Genomic DNA, 20,692 nt, shown 5'->3' with positions numbered 1-20,692 from the left:
GCCTCCTCCCCTCCTCCCCAGACGTGAAGTTCGAGCAGGTTGCCAGTTTGACGAAAACTGAAGGAACAAGCAAGAGATGAGTTTAAGAACTTGAGCCATAATAGCAAAGAAGAATGTGCCATAATCAACATATTTACACAGAAAAGTGTTCATCATTTCACTAAAACCTCAGTCTATGCAAAAAAGTGAACATGCGGCCCCCATTTCCCTTCATTTACAAGCATTTACTGTCCAAATCCACCTGAAAATTTCTGTGACTAGACAAGGCAGGTGTTACTTATCATTTTTCCCTTACACCATAAATGTCATTTAGGAGGCAGATCTTATCCACAATTTTCGTAGTCACATTTTCGTTCCACTTTACATGTGTCCGTTTACAAGTCCTAATGGCGCTTTTCACCAGCTTCTTGAATTCTCTCTTCCACCTTAAGAGCTGAAGCTAGCGCTATGGCTTTTGAAATTTTTGAAGCAATTGTTATTCCACTTTATCCATTTAAATCACACAAACCAATTGTATTATTCATCCAATTACAGGAATGATTAGCTGTTACCTGTTCAGGAGAAAATTAGCCAGCTCTGGCATTGTTCTGTAGTGTTTCTGCATCTAAACTGCCTCCACTTTTCAAAAACAGGGCCAATTTCCTCTAATTGTATATCGTCTCTGGTCATGGAGATTTTTAGAAGGGCAATGGGGCTGTTTACTTGGTCATTTCATGGCTGTGAGACACTGTCTGTAGACCTGGTAACACGGCGGACTGTAAAATGATTGACAGAGGGCGAGATGACAAGCAAGACCTCAGAGGGCGTGGTCATAGGAGCTCCGCTCCGGACTGGGCACTTCTTAAGGCGAATATACTGCTTTAGCAATGCTGTGAGCCCAAGCAAACTAGTAGTCCACATGTGACAAGTGGAAAAGTGAATGATATTAAGAACACAAACACATAACATCTACTTCACTTTATACTTCACTGATGTTTATTTTCTTTGTTTAATATTTATCATTTTGTTTTTGAGAGGGAGTGGCTACCCAAAAAGAGGTCCTCTTCTCCTTTTCTCTTATTTCCAAATGTAATATGTGCTGTAAACATTCACTGTGTCTAAATGTGTTTCTGTTAATAAGGAATCCAGACCCTTTGCTACAGTAACAGCCTCTGATTGCCTGTAAAGGCTTTACACTTGATGTTAGAACAGAGGATGTGATAGTTTTCACCCACATGGGCATTGGTGAGGTCAGGCTCTGATGTTGGGTGTTGGATGGTGGTGGACCATAATCCATTCCAAAGGCATAGGGGTGGATCTCCATTTTGCAGAGAATGCAGTTCTCTTGCTCCACTGTCTAATGCTGGGGAGTGGGTTTATACCCCTCTAGACCACACTTAGCACTGCTGCTCCAGCCAGTCTTTCTGGAGCAGTGGATTAAAATGGCACTAAGAAAGCAAAGAAACAATGAGACGAGTCTACAGGTTGATATCTTTTCTTATTGTTTCAAAACTACATCATAGTCTGATGTTTGTCCTTTTCTCTTCCACAGTACTACCCCCAAGGATTGTTCAAAAAGGAACAAGAGGTTTTCTGCTCCTTTTTCTCTTACTTCACCAACATTTTTAAATTATTGTATACTGTGTAAACTCTTTACAGAACCAGTTTAATCAAACACATCATTCACTAAGGATTTTTCCGTTTTTTCTCTAAAGTTATCGGTTCTGGATCTGGATTGAGCTGTATGTATTTCACACTTTTGATGTTTCAGTAACCCAGCCCTGTGAAAATTTAGTCATGTAGAGGAGCCATTGCTTTGTCTACTAATTTTTCTGTACAATATGAAAACAGCAGTTATATTGACATCTACTAAAACTCTAAACCTATTTTAAACTTGCCTGCTCCACACTATGAGGCCTAAACTGGTTCACTCACAAACAGCTTTTTTTTTTTTTTTTTACATACTTTATATGAAAATATGGGGAACAAAAAAACATTTTTGTAATTATCCATCCATTATCTTTAACTGCTTATCCAGTTCAGGGTCGCGGTGGGTCCAGAGCCTACATGGAATCATTGGGCACAAAGCAGGAATACACCCTGGAGGGGATGCCAGTCCTTCACAGGGCAACACACACACATTCAATCACACACACTTTTGAGTTGCCAATCCATCTACCAACATGTGTTTTTGGACTGTGGGAGGAAACCGAAGCACCCGGAGGAAACTCACACGGACACGGGGAGATCACACCAACTCCTCACAGACAGTCTCCCGGAGCGGGAATCAAACCCACAACCTCCAGGTCCCTGGAGCTGTGTGACTGCGACACTACCTGCTGCGCCACCGTGCCGCCCCCTTTTGTAATTATTTTCTACATTTTGGTGGAAAAGGAAAAAAAAAATACAGTACTAATAGTACGGCACCTCCTCCTCACCCACATCTGCCAATTTTCCTCTTTCACAATTTAAATCTTGAATTATTCAATTTATATGTAGATGTTTCTGGGTTTAAATCCTCACATTTTTATGCGTATTTTGACACATCAAATAGGAGCAACTATGTGAAAACTCAATACTGAGTAAGATATACATAGACTAAATTCATATGGATGATTATTTTGCTGACACAAGAATTGGGATAAAAGTATTGTAACAGACTTCTCTCTCTTTTATGATTCAGATTTTGCAAAAAGTATAGTTCAGGAAATTCCACCCGCCGTTGTGAGGGTTCAGGCGGCCCCTACCTATCCAGGTACACACAACATTCCCAAACCTGCACATGCCCTTGGGTTTGGTTATGTAATGTTACAGCTCACCCAGGGGTGGATTAGAATAGGGCAAGCCACCAACAAAGCACTAGAGAAGTAGACTTCAAGTGCAGAGACACACAAACAACCCCTCTGGATGTTAAGAGTGCTTAGGAAAAAATGAAACACAAGAGAGGAAAACTTAAGATATCAGGAGAAAACTGATCAGCTCAAAATTGAGCAAAAGAAAACAAAGGCAAGAGAGTTTCCCAAAACAAAAGGGAGGGACAAGATGAGACAAAAGAAATTAAAGATAGAACACGACTCATTTTATTTCTAATTATTTATTTATACCAAAAATGGTAAAGAAAAGAAAATATTGAATCCCAAGAGAAACTCAGAGGTAAAGCTCTGGTAGAGAAACAGAAGATAGAGAGACCCAGGAGAAAACTCAAGAGCCTTTACCAAATTACCCACCAGGCTTGCACAGCACTCTGAAAAGAGAAACCCAAGACTGAGCACTGAGGTGTGTGTTAAATAGGAGTTCCCTTAAATAGGTATATAATAAATAGGCTTCCCTTAAATAGGAGTAGCCCAGGTGGAACTAATTGCCTCAAATTAAGAGTGTCTCTGTCTCACTCTAGGGACTGGGGGTGCCTTAGGAAGCGGCCCCGCCCAAGCCCCAGGAAGAGCTGTTACAGGTTATTTACTTATTTTTGTTGATTTGCACAAGTGTAAAAAAGATTTTGTAGCTGCACTTTCAAGACTTAGCAAGACTTCTCTATTTCAGGTGTCTTTCATGGTCTAGTGTTAGAGGAACATCCAACTATCATCAGCTCAGTTATGGTGGCCCAAGTCCCTTTCCCTCCCAGTACACACTACATTTACAAGCCTCCACATGCCGTTAGGTTATGCATATAACCACTGTTCCCTGAAGAAGAGGAACGAGGTACAACACAAGCTGTATGGGATATTATGCCTCTTCCATATCTGGCTGAAGACACCTCAAATCACGCCTGTAAGGCAGATGACGCATAGTGACGAGGGTAGGTGGGCCCGCCCCTCACCTATAACCTCTGGACACTAGCGTCTCTCTTCAGTTCAAGATGCTGATCTTCACCGAGCTAATAGTGAAGCGGGGCAGCCCGTGTTGTACCTCGTTCCTCTTCTTCAGGGAACAGTGGTTATATGCATAACCTAATGTTCCCTATCAGTCGATTCACTCGGTACAACACAAGCTGTATGGGATCTAAATTCACGCCCCGAGAAACAGACACCGAACCAAGAAAGCAGCCTAGTGCATGTTAGACCCTATAGAAAGGACAGCATGAGCTACCGAAGGGGCCAGCACATCCAGGCGATAAAAACAAACAAATGTATGAGGTGATGCCCAGCTAGCAGCGGCACAGATGTCTCCAACTGGGACACCCTTAAAAAGAGCCCAGGATGTAGCTATTCCTCTTGTGGAATGAGCCCTCACCCCCTCTGGTAAATCCATACCTTTGCTGCTGTAAGCTATAGAAATAGCTTCTAAAACCCAGTGAGAGAGACGTTGTTTAGACAAAGCCCTGCCACGAACTGGGTTAGCAAAACAGACAAAAAGCTGGTCACACCTACGGAAATCCTGAGTACGATTAATGTATGTGCGCAGTGCCTGCACGGGGCAGAGCATGTGTAGTCTTTGCTGCACCTCAGATGTAAATGGAGGAGGAGAGAATGCATTTAACTCAAAAGCCAGTGAGCTGTAAGACATGACCAACACCTTTGGCACATATGTTGCATTAGGACACAGAGTCACCTTAGTGTCCCCTGGTGCAAACTGGGTACAAGAAGGGTGCACTGACAGTGCGTGGAGGTCACCCACCCGTTTTGCAGATGCTAAAGCTAGGAGTAGAGCAGTCTTATATGAAACAAACTTGATGTCCACAGACTCCAATGGCTCAAAGGGAGGTACACATAGTGCACCAAGTACCATACACAGGTCCCAGGGAGGAACAGTAGGTCTAGATACAGGCTTTAGGCGCCTCACCCCCTTCATGAAACGTATGGTTAGGGGGTGTGCTCCTGGTGAAAACCCACCAAAGCCCTCATGACAGGCTGATATAGCTGCCAGATAGACTTTTATTGTTGAAAAAGAGAGCCCTCGTTCAAATAACTCCTGAAGGAAAGTTAAAATATCAACAATGGAACATTGGAAAGGGACCAATTCCCTCTCCTGACACCAAAGCTCAAATGCATGCCATTTAAAAGCTCTTGTAGAGGCTGCTCTTGCACTCTGAATAGTGGCAACTACATTGGAGGGTAAGCCACGAGCCATTAAAATTTACCTTTCAGCGGGTAAGCGTGGAGACACCACAACTCCGGTCGAGGGTGAACTATTTCTCCACCTGCCTGAGACAGGAGGTTCTTGTGAAGAGGGAGAGGCCAAGGGTCCCCTGCAAGGAGACTGATTATTTCTGCGTACCATGGTTTCGATGGCCAGCAGGGGGCTACCAGAATTAGGGAAAGGTTTCCCTGGCGCACTCTCTCCAGTGTTGGCAATATAAGAGCTACTGGAGGAAACGCATAGAGAAGAGTGTTGGGCCACGGGTGTGCCAGCGCATCCACTCCCAGGGGCGCGCTGTGGTCCGTTAGAGAGACAGTGTGTACCCTACGCACACTGTCCTTTCTACCCAAGGAGAGACTGCGCATGCGCGCCACTCTGCTGCATGAGCTGCGAGTCGGCCGTGATAACAGCCTATTTGTGGGGAAATGAGGCCCTCCTGTGGCTGAGCTGGGGAGCATACAGAATGCTTCCTCAGGCTCACTAATGCCAGATCGTTTATTGTTTTGCTTGAAACAGACGCCTTTATTTCCTGATGTACAAAATGACACTTTATTAAAGCACATCGAGGAACATAATGCTCTTTTATTGCACCCAAACTGGGGGCTTGTAAACACTGAGGGAAACCCAGGGAAACCCACCCACCCCTGAGAACTAGGAAAGGATTGAGTGGATGTTTGTGCACACGTGTCTGGGCAGAACAGGTGCTTTGTGAACAATACTGGAGTAGAACGTGTCCTTTTTGGACTGGGCCCCGGTACGGGAGAAGGGTGGCGCATCTTGAGGGGCCTGAGGCTGCGGTGTCTCCGAGCCTCGGAGACCTCTCCCACACTGAACTGAAGGTTAGGATGAGTTAGGCTTCTTCCTCCTCACCGCTGAATCCTTCAGAGGACCAGGTGGAGGACCCCTGCTCCAGGCGGAGTGACGCGAGGCCTGTTTTTGTGGTTGCTGCTTAGGAGGGGGGTTCCCCGGAACTGCTGATGCAGACCTCTTCACAGCGAGAAATGGAGTGGCAGGCTTACGAGCGACCCACGCTGGCTTCTGCTTAGCCTCCCTTCTTGGCAGAATAGAGCGCAGTGCCTCTGTCTGCTTTTTCCTGATCTCAAATTTAGCCTGAATGGCTTCGAGAGAGTGACCAAACAAACCTGCAGATGAAACTGGTTCGTCCAAATAAGACACTCGGTCTCTTTCCAACATATCGGACATAGTCAGCCACAAGTGGCGCTGAGCCACCACCATTGACGCCATTCCTCTGCCCAGTGACAGTGCAGCACAGCGGGACATGCGCAGGATGTAATCCGAGGCAATTCTGACCTCGTTAAGCAAGGCGGTTAACGGGCTCTCCGCCGGCAGTTGCTCTCCGAGCTCGACCAGACACATCGCCTGATGTGTTTGGAGAAGAGTGACCAAATTCATAGCCCTAGCTGTACCTGCCTGAGCGCGGTAAACCTTATCCAGCTGCGAGGAGGAAAAACGGCAGGGCTTAGAGGGAAGCACGGCTGGTCCTGCTACCCCTAGGTTGTGTGATGGGGCGAGATAAGCTGCTAGTGACGGCTCCATGGGAGGGGGGTTCAGCAGACCTGTCTCCTCCGCCCCCTCTATGTCGAGAAATGGAGCGAAACCCGGAACCGCCGTACGGGTCGACAGTGGTTTAGTCCATGAGGACTTTAGCTCGGCGATGAAGTCCGGAAACAGCGGGAGACGGTGTTTCACCGCTGTCGGGACCGGGGGAAGGAAAAACCCAGAGAATCTCGTAGCCGCTTTGGTTGTGTGAGGAGCGGGCCACCGGACGTCCAGTTTCTGAGCAGCACGGCGATAAAGGGAGATAAAGGACGTGTCCGCCTCGTCCTGTTTCCCCCCTGAAGCCGCTGCAACGAGAGGAGCCGGTAGGTCCTCCTGCTCGTCCTCGGAGAGATCGTGCTCATCTAACCCGAGATCAAAAGGGTCGTCGTCCTCGAGTTCAGCTGCGGGCTCGGGGATCCGGGGCTTCATTAAGAGAGCCGGTGACGGCGAACCCATTTCACACACGTCCCCCAGACTCTCCATGTGCTCAGCCTAATTAATACATGGCTCACCCACTGATTCAGCCTCTTCAGCGTCCGAGTGAGAAGGCTCAACTTGTTCGGAAAACGGGATCCTCACGGTCCAAAGCTGCTTGTCCAAGAATTTTCTCAACAAACGACACCCTGCGCTCCAGGGTAGAACGTCTGAGCCGGTGACAGAACTCGCACGCCTCAGGCTGGACTAAGGCCCTCCTAGCATGAACGATTCCCAGGCAAACTGGGCACGCATCATGTAGGTCCTTCTCATGAATAGCGAACCCACACCCTTGAGGACAAGGGCGGGGGACTTTCCTGCCATGGCGGGTAGCTGCTTGCGAGCTCATTTAGATAGCCGTTAGCAAAACTAAACGGGCTAGCACCGAGACTAGGCAAAGCGAGCTCAAGAGAAGAAGGCAAAAGACGTTCCAAAACAGCGCTCCGCGAAAAGACGACTCACCAACGTGAGGTTGTTGCCGTTCTTTCCTATTGGAACAGTAAGCTATTTGTAGTGTCTTTGCTAAGGAAAAGAGCTAACTAGCTAGCTAGATTAGCAGAGAAGTGTAAGGTGTTCTTAGCGAGGTGAAGAGCATAAGAACTGAAGAGAGATGCTAGTGTCCAGAGGTTATAGGTGAGGGGCGGGCCCACCTACCCTCGTCACTATGCGTCATCTGCCTTACAGGCATGATTAGAGGTGTCTTCAGCCAGATATGGAAGAGGCAAAATATCCCATACAGCTTGTGTTGTACCGAGTGAATCGACTGATAAGGAACCACATTTTTGTTGATTTTTATGAGACCAATATGTGAACATATTTTTGGACTGTGGGAGGAAAACGGAGCACCCGGAGGAAACTCACACGGACACAGGGAGATCACACCAACTCCTCACACACACTCACCCAGAGTGGTAATCGAACCCACAACCTCCAGGTCCCTGGAGCTGTGTGACTGCGACACTACCTGCTGCGCCACCGTGCCGCCCCCTTTTGTAATTATTTTCTACATTTTGGTGGAAAAGGAAAAAAAATATACAGTACTAATAGTACGGCACCTCCTCCTCACCCACATCTGCCAATTTTCCTCTTTCACAATTTAAATCTTGAATTATTCAGTTTATATGTAGATGTTTCTGGGTTTAAATCCTCACATTTTTATGCGTATTTTGACACATCAAATAGGAGCAACTATGTGAAAACTCAATACTGAGTAAGATATACATAGACTAAATTCATATGGATGATTATTTTGCTGACACAAGAATTGGGATAAAAGTATTGTAACAGACTTCTCTCTCTTTTATGATTCAGTTTTAACAGAAAGTATAGTTCAGGAAATTCCACCCGCCGTTGTGAGGGTTCAGGCGGCCCCTACCTATCCAGGTACACACAACATTCCCAAACCTGCACATGCCCTTGGGTTTGGTTATGTAATGTTACAGCTCACCCAGGGGTGGATTAGAATAGGGCAAGCCACCAACAAAGCACTAGAGAAGTAGACTTCAAGTGCAGAGACACACAAACAACCCCTCTGGATGTTAAGAGTGCTAGGAAAAAATGAAACACAAGAGAGGAAAACTTAAGATATCAGGAGAAAACTGATCAGCTCAAAATTGAGCAAAAGAAAACAAAGGCAAGAGAGTTTCCCAAAACAAAAGGGAGGGACAAGATGAGACAAAAGAAATTAAAGATAGAACACAACTCATTTTATTTCTAATTATTTATTTATACCAAAAATGGTAAAGAAAAGAAAATATTGAATCCCAAGAGAAACTCAGAGGGAAAGCCCTGGTAGAGAAACAGAAGATAGAGAGACCCAGGAGAAAACTCAAGAGCCTTTACCAAATTACCCACCAGGCTTGCACAGCACTCTGAAAAGAGAAACCCAAGACTGAGCACTGAGATGTGTGTTACATAGGGGTTCCCTTAAATAGGTATATAATAAATAGGCTTCCCTTAAATAGGAGTAGCCCAGGTGGAACTAATTGCCTCAAATTAAGAGTGTCTCTGTCTCACTCTAGGGACTGGGGGTGCCTTAGGAAGAGCTGTTGCAGGTTATTTACTTATTTTTGTTGATTTGCACAAGTGTAAAAAAGATTTTGTAGCTGCACTTTCAAGACTTAGCAAGACTTCTCTATTTCAGATGTCTTTCATGATCTAGTGTTAGAGGAACATCCAACTATCATCAGCTCAGTTACGGTGGCCCATGTCCCTTTCCCTCCAGGTACACACTACATTTACAAGCCTCCACATGCCCACATTTTTGTTGATTTTTATGAGACCAATATATGAACATATTTATGAGGTATTCAAATATACTAAAATATGTTGATGTTTTTATTCTTATCCTCTGAAATTTTCTTATTTTCCACTAATTCAGTAATACTGCTTTACTTTTATAATAAAGACTCAGCATTAGCATCAAGTGAGAAATGTAGCGTCATGGAGTTTAGGGGTTGATGGACCCTGGTCAAGGAGAGAAAGCCCCCGGAGCATGAGTGTGTGTTCATATGAGGAAAAGGAAGAGAAACTCTTATTGTCACATGCTGCTTTTGTTTTAGTTTATTTTGTAGAAAGTTAATATCACACATAAAAATTCTATGAAACAGTAATAAAACTGTGATGTGTTGTGGACTAATAGTAATTTCTGATTGCCCTCCTTCTCTTCTCTGCTCTTTAATCCCTTCATTCTCAGAGAATTCTGTGAGAATTTTGGTCCCTGCCAAAGGCCCTGTTGATCCACTCTGCTACGATGTCCCCTTGTCTTCCAAACTCCAGCTGCTAAAGGACCCATCCTCAGGTGAAGCATTTCAAAACTTAATTTAGGCAACATCTGTAAACAACAAGAACTGCCAAGAACTGAACAACAGCTTAGAGATGCTCTTCCTCTCTCAGGGTACAGGAAAACTCCAGAGTATTTACTTTCCATATTTTATAATCTTTTTTTTCTTTAAAGCTCTATACAAATTTATTATTATTATTATTATTGTTATTATTATTATTATTATTATTAACATCTGTTTTGTCTTCAAGGAATTTCATGTGAAACTGCAATTTGTTCTGATTACATTTAAGCAAGGCGTGCTTCATCAATAATAGCATTAGTGTAGTTTGGTCAGATTTTCCTCCTCTTCATCCTCAAGGCTACTGCTATCAATGTTTCCCTCCTCCACAGAGTTCATTATGAACGGGGAGCTCACGTCACACGCAGGGCATGGCTTCAAGAAACTTGCTCTTCACTACAAATCAAAATATGACCTGAACATCAGCCAGACAGAGATCAACTACTCCGATGGCTCAAATCTAACGAGGTTCACATGGGGGCAGCAGCTCAACAAGAGCGAGACAGACGGGTACGGACATTAATCAACCATCTTATATTAAATGTCTGATTTGTGGATGTGAGGTGTTAAAGAGCACCCTGTCCCCACAGTGTCTCTCTGAGTCTGAGGGAAGATGCACTAGACATCACAATGGGAACAGTGCGTGTGGCTGTCCTTCTCCATCAGAAAGACGGGGAAAGGTTTCTGTGGCCTGCTGTTCATCAACAACCAAAAGACATTACCTGGCAGGGCATTCTGGGTAAGAAATGGATAGCTGTATTGTTCTGATCCACATTAATTACATTAATATTATACTTTAGTTTGCAAGTTGTAAAAGCCCTACTGGAATGGGATTAAATATCAATTGGGCCCTTAGTTAATTTCCTCTTTACAGTAACTCTTCAGTAAATTTATTTTAGTCCAGATCAGCAATGTCAGCATTCTTCTCTCTGAGAAATTTACAAACTGAATTGGCTTACATTAAACTCAAAACTCTGAGCATTTTTATCCAATCTAGATTCAAAATCCAGATGTAATCAGAATGGTAAATCTGGATGAAACACTTAAGCCTGCATGGATTCCCTGTGTATGATCATATGACATGTGTCCAGAGAAAGTAAAACACACTAAGAACTGGTTTGTTCTGCAGTGATTTTAATGACGTCTGGGAGCAGGAGGAGAGAAGAAATGTAGTGCATGTCCATCTCTATTATTATCAGAAAGCCTGACAGGCCAGAGGGGAACTAAAGTATCAGCATGTTAGCTGAACATGTGCTTGTGTTAAACCAACATCACAGGAAGTTAAGCAGAATGTTTGTGCCAGTCGCTAGCGAGTGAATGGCTGAAACCAGTCGAGTTGATCTTGTTTCCAGTAATGAGGCAGAAACCGTTGTGATGCTTTGTTTGCTTTCATTCCAAGGCCTGAAATAATATGGTTTAACATTTTAAACTAATTGTATTTTTTATTATACTGATGTGTTCTGTTCTCTACTGAAGGGAAAACAAATGTTGAGTATGAGCTGTTGCACAATTCAAAGATTAAAATCAAGGATCAAGAGACACAAGCAGTCTTGTAAGTTTATTCTTGTGCTTTTTTAAATATTTATTTATTTTTAGTTATTATGTGATTTATTTGTTCCTTTTTATTGTTACTATTTTCTCATTATTACTGCATTATATGTTCTATATTTATTTTATATTTATTTTGTTTTCAAACTTTGTTTTTGTCTCTTGCTCTGTTTTAATAATATCCATGGGCTCTATTTGACTTGTTTTCTGTTACTCTTACTACCACAGATGTTTATTAAGTGCCTTGTTGTGCAGTGCTCTTCTGTTCTGTAAACGAAGCACACCCACAGTGTGCTCTGATGTTGTTTGATTATATAAATATACATCCCTTTAGTGCATTTTCAGCTGAAATATTATTGTGATATTTTTGCAGGACCACTGCCACTGATTACAGTCTTCCCTCAGCTGACGGCGAGGACTGTTTGTTTGTCACTATGCAGTTTGTCCTGCAGCGGGACCTCTCTGACTTCACCGTGTCTCAGATTTAGAAATTCTCTGCTAAAGATTTCACCTAGGAAATATGTAAAAAAAAATCATGTCCGTTTTGGGTTGAAACAACCCAAGAATAAAATGGAATCACTCTAAATTTGACCAAGAAGTGGTCTGTGTTTGTCATCGCAATGTAACGGCTTAAAATGAACACAAATAAATGTTGCCAAAGTATTAAACCTTGCCTTATTAATAAAAAATGTTATAAATATCTTAATCTTGAGAGGTTTTTTTGAACACAAACAACACAAATGAATACGTCATATGTTTAATGGAGTCACAGTCCCGCCTTCAGGGGGTTGTTTTGCTGCGGCCCTGAGAGCAACAGGTTAGTCCTGAGACACTGTGGGAAATAATAGTGCCACCTAGCGGTAGTGTTGGCCACATTTCTGGATCAGGCTGCATTTGTATTTGGATCGGGTGGAATGCGAAAGGAAAATCCAAAAACCCGCGAGAGGACATTACAAAATACACGTCACGAAAAACATGTGAATGACTACACCCACAAACGCAGATTCTACAATTTACAAATAAATTTTAAATTTAAGACTTTGACTTTACAAATATACGCAACGTAAATTTATACAAATGCATTTATTTTCCCATAAAAGTATGATATATCCACAAAACCAAAAACGTGTATTTGTACAAACTGCAGACCATGAAACACAGATTGGCATGTATTCATTCAATCTTATTTATAAAGAATAACAAAAGAACCTAATGAACGAAAAAAAGTAAAATGGACTGTGAATGTAAAAGTGCTAAAATGTGGCATTTTGTCTAAAATTCTGTTTAATCACCAGCGGTCCACCCAGAAAACGCTGTGGACCTCCAAATTTGCCCTTTGTATTTAATTTGTGGATTAATATTTAAGCATTTGTAAAATATTTTGAGACTAATCTCTCTCCATAACAGTCCCACTTATGCACTGTATACTACTACAGCATGTAATTTTTAAAATGCAAATCATTGTGTATTGTTTTTCCAAAGAGGAGTTCAAGCACCATGAAAACAACTTTTAAGTTGAAAAACAATTTTTGCATGTATTCTTCATGTTAGTTTGGAAAAGCAAAGATGTGTGTGGATTGCATTTCACATTGTCCTGTTGAAGTGATTGCTTTTCAGTTTGGCACTAATTTCTCTCCATACCACTGCTCCAAGTGGAAATGTAATCCATAGTGTTTAACACATTATGCACAACTGAACATCTTGCCACCGCCCACAGTGAAAAAGATGGTCAGAGAAATAAAAAGTTCTCCAAAGCTCACTGTAAGTAAATTTAATAAAATGATAGCATCTTGGGGTTATGAGGTCTCCCAAACATACATCAGGCGTTATCTACATGCCAACAAGCTGTTTGGGAGGCATGCACAGAGAAAGCCTTTTCTGAGTTAAACTCATAACTGTAAACGGGTGGAGTTTGGCAGGTGGTACTGGGATTTTAACTAGGACTGTGTTCTTTGGTCAGATGAGACCAAGATAGAGCTTTTTGGCAACAAACACTAATTTGTTCTGGCGTGACACCAAGGATGAGTATGCAGAAAAACACCTCATACCCACTGTTAAGGATGGGGGAGGATCGGTGATGCTGTGGGCTTGTTTCGCCTCCAAAGGACCTGGGAACCTTGTAGGGATACATAGGATCATGAACTCTTTGAAATATCAGGACATTTTCAATCAGAATCTGGTGGCCTCTGCCAAAAGCTGAAGATGGGTCGTCACTGGGTCTTTCAACAAGATAATGACCCTAAACATGTGGCCAAATCTACACAGAAATGGTCCACAAGGCATAAAATCAGGCTCCTTTCATGGCCAGCTCAGTCCCCAGACCTCAACCCAATAGAAAACCTGTGGGGTGAACTGAAGAGGAGAGTGCATAGGAGAAGACCCATGACTCTGGACGTTTTAGAGAGGTTGTGCAAAGAGGAATGGTTGAAGATCCCTCTTTCTGTATTCTCCCATATTGAAGAGATATAGGAGAAGATTAAGTGCTGTCTTATTGGCATAAGGATGTTGTACAAACTACTAACACCAGGGGTGTCGATAATTGTGGCAGACATGATTTCATTCAAAAGATTTATTTCTTAACATGTGTTTTTTTTTTCCCCACCAAATAAAGGCAAAAAACTTTGTCCTCATGGAGCGGACGTCATCACCAGCAAAGTGCTGGGAAACTAAAGTGTGGCTGTGGAACTGCACACTCTGACAGAGTGTATAGCTCATTTACTGCGATAGGTGCCAAATGTTGTTTAAAAGAGCTCACTATAAAGGACTTTGTCACTGAATTAATGTTTTACATTGAATAATGCATATAACGTAAGAGAGTTCGGCGATAGTTCTCATTGTCAACACTGAGGAAGCTCCTCCGTCTTCATTGCTATGCTGTCAGTCATTAGACCACGCCCCTCTCCACTGATGTCCCGCCTCTCACGTGAGAAAAGGGTCAGAAGTCTGAAATTGAAAAACAAGGATCTGAAAGTGAAAATAAGATCTGTGACCGAAAAAAAGATATGAAACTTAAATAAAGATTTGAATCTGAAAACAGAAAATCTGCAATTGAAAAACTTCAAATATCAAAAAAATATGAAAGTTAAAATTGAAAATAAATTATTTATTCCAAAAAATAAAACAATTGAATCAAAATTCTGTTTAAATTGAAAAAAAAATACACCACTTGTAAATACAATATCAGAAATAGCTAGCTAGCTTCCTTACTGAAGAAGCTATTTTGTTTAACAAGCTCTCTTACTGGTCACGACACTTTGGCCTTCACCCATTTGTTTGAAAAATGTGAATTAATTGTCACATTATCTTTCATTACTGTAAATATTTTGCCTTCAATAAAACAAGCTGTAAAATTAAAAAGTTAAAAATGACGATTAATCAATCATTTTATGCAGTCGATTACAACTGTCCATTTGAATAATCAAGTAATGTATGGATTATTTTGATGTTTGAATAATCGTTCATTTAGGTCAGGTTTTTGTTTAATAAACCCTGTGAAAAAAATTCTTGGGCAGGATTTCAAATGCACAGACTCCGGTTTGCTAGGGGACTTCAAATTGCTGAGCCCATGAGCAATGACAGAGGCCATATTCTTCTTATTACAGGTCACTGGAGCATCGTAATGATGTTGAATCTGTAATTAAGGTCAAAATGTTACACTGTGTCCTTTAATTAAGTTGTCTTATTCTTTAAAAACCATGTAATATTTTTACCATAAAATTACACATTCAAAATTATTAAAATTCTCCACTGACCATAATATGGGGAGAACAGGGCATCTGTCATTGCTACTCTGGGCTCAGTACTGCAGAAACTGCACTATGAGTTTTGGAAGAGGATAGGAAACCACCCTCCCCACTGATTTCGTGCCATTTACAAGGGCAGATGGAAGTTTTTTGAGTCCTGGTGCGCTGGCCAAGGTTTGGACTTGCATTCATGCATGCTACAGACAGTTCTGTCCTTCTTGCAGTCACAACTAATGATGGGAAGTCTCCCTCCTCACTTAAGGTGTATGTAGCCGCCTTGTCGCACCACTTGGTGCTGTCCGATGGTGTTTTGTTGGGTTCTCAGGAATTGATTATCTCCTTCTGGAAAGGGGCAAGACGACTGGTCCCGCCTCGTACATTTTGGTCTCCACCTTGGGACCTTTCACTGGTGCTAGACAGCCTTTGTCAGGCACCTTTTGAGTGAGCCATTGGAACAGGCGAGCCTCAAGTGGGTCTCCCTGAAGACCGCTTTTTTTACTAGCTGTCTGCACAGTTAAGCAGAGGTGTGAGCTCCATGCTATGTCTGTCAGCCCCTTATGCCTGCAGTGGGGCATAAATTATTCTAGCGTCAGGTTGAGGCTGAACACTGCCTTCCTGCCTAAGATTTTGGAACCTGCCTTTGGGAATCAGGCCATTGTCCTTCCCGCCTACACCATTCTGATGCAAGGCAGTCCTTACTTTGTCCTGTGCATGCCCTTAGGGCCTATGTAATCGCTACGGCTAATGTAAGGAAGACCGATCAGCTGTTTGTTTGCTTCTTTGCCGGGGATGGGGATGGCACTGTCTAAGCAACGACTGTCCCATTAGCTTGTGGACGTTATTCGAGGGGCTTATGAGGCCGCAAGCCACCAGATGCCCTACCATATCATGGGCCATTCTGTCTGGGGTGTTGCAACTTCCTGGGCTGCACTCGGAGGTGTTACCCTGCAGGATATGCAATGGCGGCTACGTGGTCCTCACCGTGCACCTTCTCCCGATTTTACAGTGTGAACATTGCAGCTGCAGATGGGTTGTCTACAGCAGTTCTATCCTGGGCCACAGACTTTCAATAATCCTCCTCGTGACATCGTTGGTACACGTCATCCACTTTTGGCACCGCCCTGGCGGTCAGGAGATAGCAGAGAGAGATATATGAGGCACTTTTTGTAACTTCGTTTTGACAGGTCATTTGGGCCAGTCAGAGCGTGCCACGTCATCAAGCCCCGCCCCCTTTTGGAAGGGAAGTCCCGCCCCCTTGTCCAATCAGAAGCGTTTATTTGCTCGGAAGTCCCGCCCTGTCATCGACCAATCATAAGCGTGTATTTTCCCGCCCTTGTTCAAAAGTCCCGCCCTCGCTTCGTCCAATCACAAGCGTGTATTTTACCCCCGGATTTCCCGCCCTCCCCTCAACCAATCATAAACGTGTATTTTAACCGTAATTCCCGCCCTTCGCTCTGTTTTATTATAGATATCTACGATCTACGACCCCCCACGATGAACCCCTTTATTGCGTGCACACATATGCGAGCCCCCCACCCCTTTATCGCGCGTACACGCGCGCACAGGCTCTGTTTCATCACAGGTGTCAAGTCACAAGCTACGCTTTATCAGTCGCACACTCGCTACCGTAATCGCTAACGATCAACCACCCCACCCTTTTTATCGCGCGCACACACATAAGTGAACCCCCCACCACTTTATCGCGCACACACATTGGAATTACAGGAATCGTCCAACGGTCTCAACCCCCCCATCAAACGGTTATGACACACGCACGTACCCCCACACACACACATACAGGGTATACATAAGTAAATTTTTAATTTTCTAACTCCAAGTTCTAAATGATTAATGGTGTTTTAGTGATTAAAGATTGTTTTAAAATCGTTCATTTTCTCCCCCGGTCTATGACCCACACCCCAAAACATACTGTTTTCATACGATAAAAAATGACATTTGAAGATGTCTTAACGCTGCCCCTCCTAAACCCTCCTCCTCGCTGTACGTCAGAAAAGTTTACGATAAGTGACTCAGTATATCTAGGAGCTCAAAAATCTACGCATTACACGCTGACATTCAACTTTGGATGATATACTGTTCGGACTGGAACCAAAAGGTAAGAACTGACATTTATAACGTAAAATAAGATTAATTTAAGAATATTACTTTATATTTCATTTAAAAAATGTTATATATTTATTTATTTATTTTATTTTTATTTTTTAGATTAAGAACAAACAAGAACAGACGTGATGGCTAATATTTTACAAGCTCCAAGACTAAGTCCTTAGGGTAAGTAAATATATATATATATATTTATAAATGTATATATATGTAATATGTATTTTATAATGTTATTCATGAAAATTTTCGTATCTCTTTAGTCTAACGTTCTAAACAGTTATGAACTGGAGACACCTCCTACTTGAACACATCCACTTATGATGAAGCTCTTCCCCTGTAAGTAAAGTACAATATGTTATTCATAATTTTGTGTGTATTTCCTAGTCCTAATTGAAGCTTTTTGTATTTTTTCATCCTTAGATTTCAGTAAAAACAATCTGAAACTATTATGATGCTACTTTCTACGAATGCTGTCGTCTGTGAAGAGCCATCGACTGTTGACTCAAGAATGTAAAACTTATTTTATTTAATGTTTATTTATTCATTTGCTTTATTGTATTAGTCAAATGGCGCAAAAACGCCCTAACAACGAGGTTTTAAACAATGAAGCTAAGAAGCCTAACATCAGTCCTTTTTCACATGATTTAAATAGCACTCAGATAATCTGCGAACTAAAACGCAGTATTTCAAAATTAGAAACTAAATTGAATGAACACGAAACGTACACAACTCGGAATCCTTTTCTGTTAGAAGCTGTAAATCAGCTTAATGACAGTTTGTCAGTAAATCCAACCCAATACTTTGAATGTTTAACGTCTCCTGTTAATACCTCAGAAAATACAGCTAAAAGTTTGCATGATGTTTTCTTTGAACTGGAGCACAGCTTATCGAAATTACAAAACACACTCAATGAATACGACACGTGTACAACTCTGAATCCTTTTCTGTTAGATGCTGTAAAACAGCTTAATGACAGTTTGTCAGAACCTTCTAAGCCAACCACAGACTTTGAATGTTTAACGTCTCCTGTTAATACCTCAGAAAATAATCCTGAAATTTTGTCAGATTTTTTCTATGAACTAAATCAAAGTCTTTTGAGATTAAATGATAATCTGATAAATTTAAGTCAAAATTCATTAACCAGTCCTGATTATCATGACAATTCTCCTCCTTCACCTAATATTGAGAATAACCCCAATGACAATTCTCCTCCTCCTTCACCTAATATTGAGAATAACCCCAATGACAATTCTTCTCCTCCTTCACCTAATACTGAGAATAACCCCAATGACAATCCACCTGACGATGGTGATGTACAAACGGGAGGTGATCTTGACCCAAATATCAATATAAATCGCTTAGACAGATTCCGCACCACTGAAATTAGAAGAAGGATAAACTTTTTTTCTCTCGGTAACATCGACAGCTTTGCAGAATTTTACAATTATGTTCTTGAGATTTTAAATGAAATGCTCAATGTTGCCAATGGTGAAATAGTTGGACCGAGTGATGGTGTGTTTGTAGAAATTCAGGGTGATTCGCTCAATGTTTCGTCGCGTGTTCAGATAAATGATGGGGGTATCGATCTGAATTCCTTTCTGATGTTGTTTGAAAACTCCATCCAGAGTAAATTTGAAATACTTTCCGATGAAACTTTACAATTAGTTATTCGGATTGTGCACGCTCCTCAGGGTGGAGGGAAAAAAAAGCTGTACTATGCTCAAAACTGTGACAACGCCACTTCAGAACTTTTTCAAACTACTGGTGAGGATGGAACTTCAGAATCTTTCAAGGCTCAGGATGACGAGTTTGTGACCCCGTCTATGCTCTCCATCATTCGGGCTTTCACAGCGGACCTCCTTGAGAAGGTGATTCAGAAGGATATGGTTGAAAACTGCAACGGATGCGTCGTTGACCACCTGTCGCAACACCAACATTCATGCCTCTACGATCCGGAAGAATTTTACCTACACATCAACGCTAAAAGGCTTCTCAAGAAACTCTATCGCCCGTGTCTTAAATTTCTCTTAGCGAGAGTATTGCATCTCTGTGGGTACATGCATCTCCCATCTTTAGAAAAATTGTTGGGGTCGTTTGAAACGATTGTGTGCGATTTGCGAAACGAGATGAATATCGCAACTGCTCTAAAAGAGATCAAAGACAAAGCTCCCCCCGTGTACTCAGAACATGTCAATAATGACAATGTAGATTACTGGGGCTACCAAATTCAACATCTCATGGACAATTTCACCTCACCTACTCAATAAAACGTCTGAAATGTGTCACTAACACCTCTGAACCTTTTTATTTTTTAATTTTATTTAATGTATATATTATTATTTTATTTTATTTTCTTGTGTATATATATGTTTTTTTTATACTTTTAAAAAGTATGTAACCAATTTGTGTGATTTTTGAAAACTAATAATAAAATTATTTAATGTATCTTAAACAATGTGTGATTTTTTTTTTTTTTTTTTGAAAGGTGATAATATAAATTTATTTCATACAGTGTGTGTGTTTTGACTCTGCGGTGTCTTGTTTAATTCTTAAACCAAAGTATATTATTTATCTAACACTTTTATTTTAGACCCCCAAGGTTTCTGAATATAAATCAATAAAATATTGAGTTCACACATATTTGACTCATTATTACAAAAATGACGAAGCAGTTAATGAGACACATCTATTACACGCCCTCAGACCCAGGATCTTACGGAGGGGTTGAGAGTTTGCAAAGAGCTATTGTTGAGAAAATTGGTAAACGGATAAACGATGGTGAACTTAAAACCTGGCTAGCAGAGCAGGATGCATACACTCTGCATAAACCTGTTTCTGTTAAATTTAAGAAAAACAGAGTTTTTGTGAAAAACATGGATGACCAATGGCAAGCCGATTTAGTGGATATGACTAGTTTATCAGAGAATAATGAGAATATGAAATTTATGTTAACTTGTATAGATATTTTATCTAAATATGCTTGGGTACGTGTATTATGGAACAAATCAGGAGCTGAGGTGACAAAAGCTTTTGAGTCTATTCTGATGGATGGGAGAGTTCCTAAAAAACTACAAACTGACCAAGAAAAAGAATTTTTTAACAAAAGCTTTCAAGGATTAATGAACAGATATAATATCGTACATTTTGCAACAGGCACAGGGCAGAAAGCTTCGGTCTGCGAACGTTTTAACAAGACGCTTAAAAATAAAGTGTGGAAATATTTCACAGCTGTTAATACGAGAAAATACGTTGATGTGGTACAGGATATGGTCCTTGCTTACAATAATAATTACCACAGCTCTATCAAAATGAAACCTGTTGATGTTAATGAATCAAATTCATTCA

The 20,692-nt window shown here is 41.7% G+C and overlaps 1 protein-coding gene across 3 annotated transcripts in view; it reads left to right on the top strand.

Moving 5' to 3' along the window:
- The window catches only part of LOC136697540 (inter-alpha-trypsin inhibitor heavy chain H3-like), a 32,246-nt gene extending 20,095 nt beyond the window's left edge, over positions 1–12,151 (top strand). Inside the window, exons 16-27 of one of the 3 annotated variants that reach the window (XM_066672721.1) lie at positions 1,532–1,567; positions 1,695–1,721; positions 2,663–2,734; positions 3,374–3,430; positions 8,401–8,472; positions 9,111–9,143; positions 9,233–9,313; positions 9,785–9,889; positions 10,265–10,442; positions 10,523–10,671; positions 11,409–11,484; positions 11,854–12,151. In XM_066672721.1, coding sequence (XP_066528818.1) covers positions 1,532–1,567; positions 1,695–1,721; positions 2,663–2,734; positions 3,374–3,430; positions 8,401–8,472; positions 9,111–9,143; positions 9,233–9,313; positions 9,785–9,889; positions 10,265–10,442; positions 10,523–10,671; positions 11,409–11,484; positions 11,854–11,968 — 1,001 coding nt within the window. In that variant the 3' untranslated portion in view covers positions 11,969–12,151. The remainder of the gene's footprint in view (positions 1–1,531; positions 1,568–1,694; positions 1,722–2,662; positions 2,735–3,373; positions 3,431–8,400; positions 8,473–9,110; positions 9,144–9,232; positions 9,314–9,784; positions 9,890–10,264; positions 10,443–10,522; positions 10,672–11,408; positions 11,485–11,853) is intronic. The other 2 variants (XM_066672722.1, XM_066672723.1) reach the window with 2 other exon arrangements.
- The last annotated feature ends 8,541 nt before the right edge of the window (positions 12,152–20,692 follow it).

The sequence above is a fragment of the Hoplias malabaricus genome, chromosome 5, assembly GCF_029633855.1.
Source record: "Hoplias malabaricus isolate fHopMal1 chromosome 5, fHopMal1.hap1, whole genome shotgun sequence".
Classification (NCBI taxonomy): domain Eukaryota; kingdom Metazoa; phylum Chordata; class Actinopteri; order Characiformes; family Erythrinidae; genus Hoplias; species Hoplias malabaricus.
This window is presented reverse-complemented; position numbering and strand designations above follow the sequence as displayed.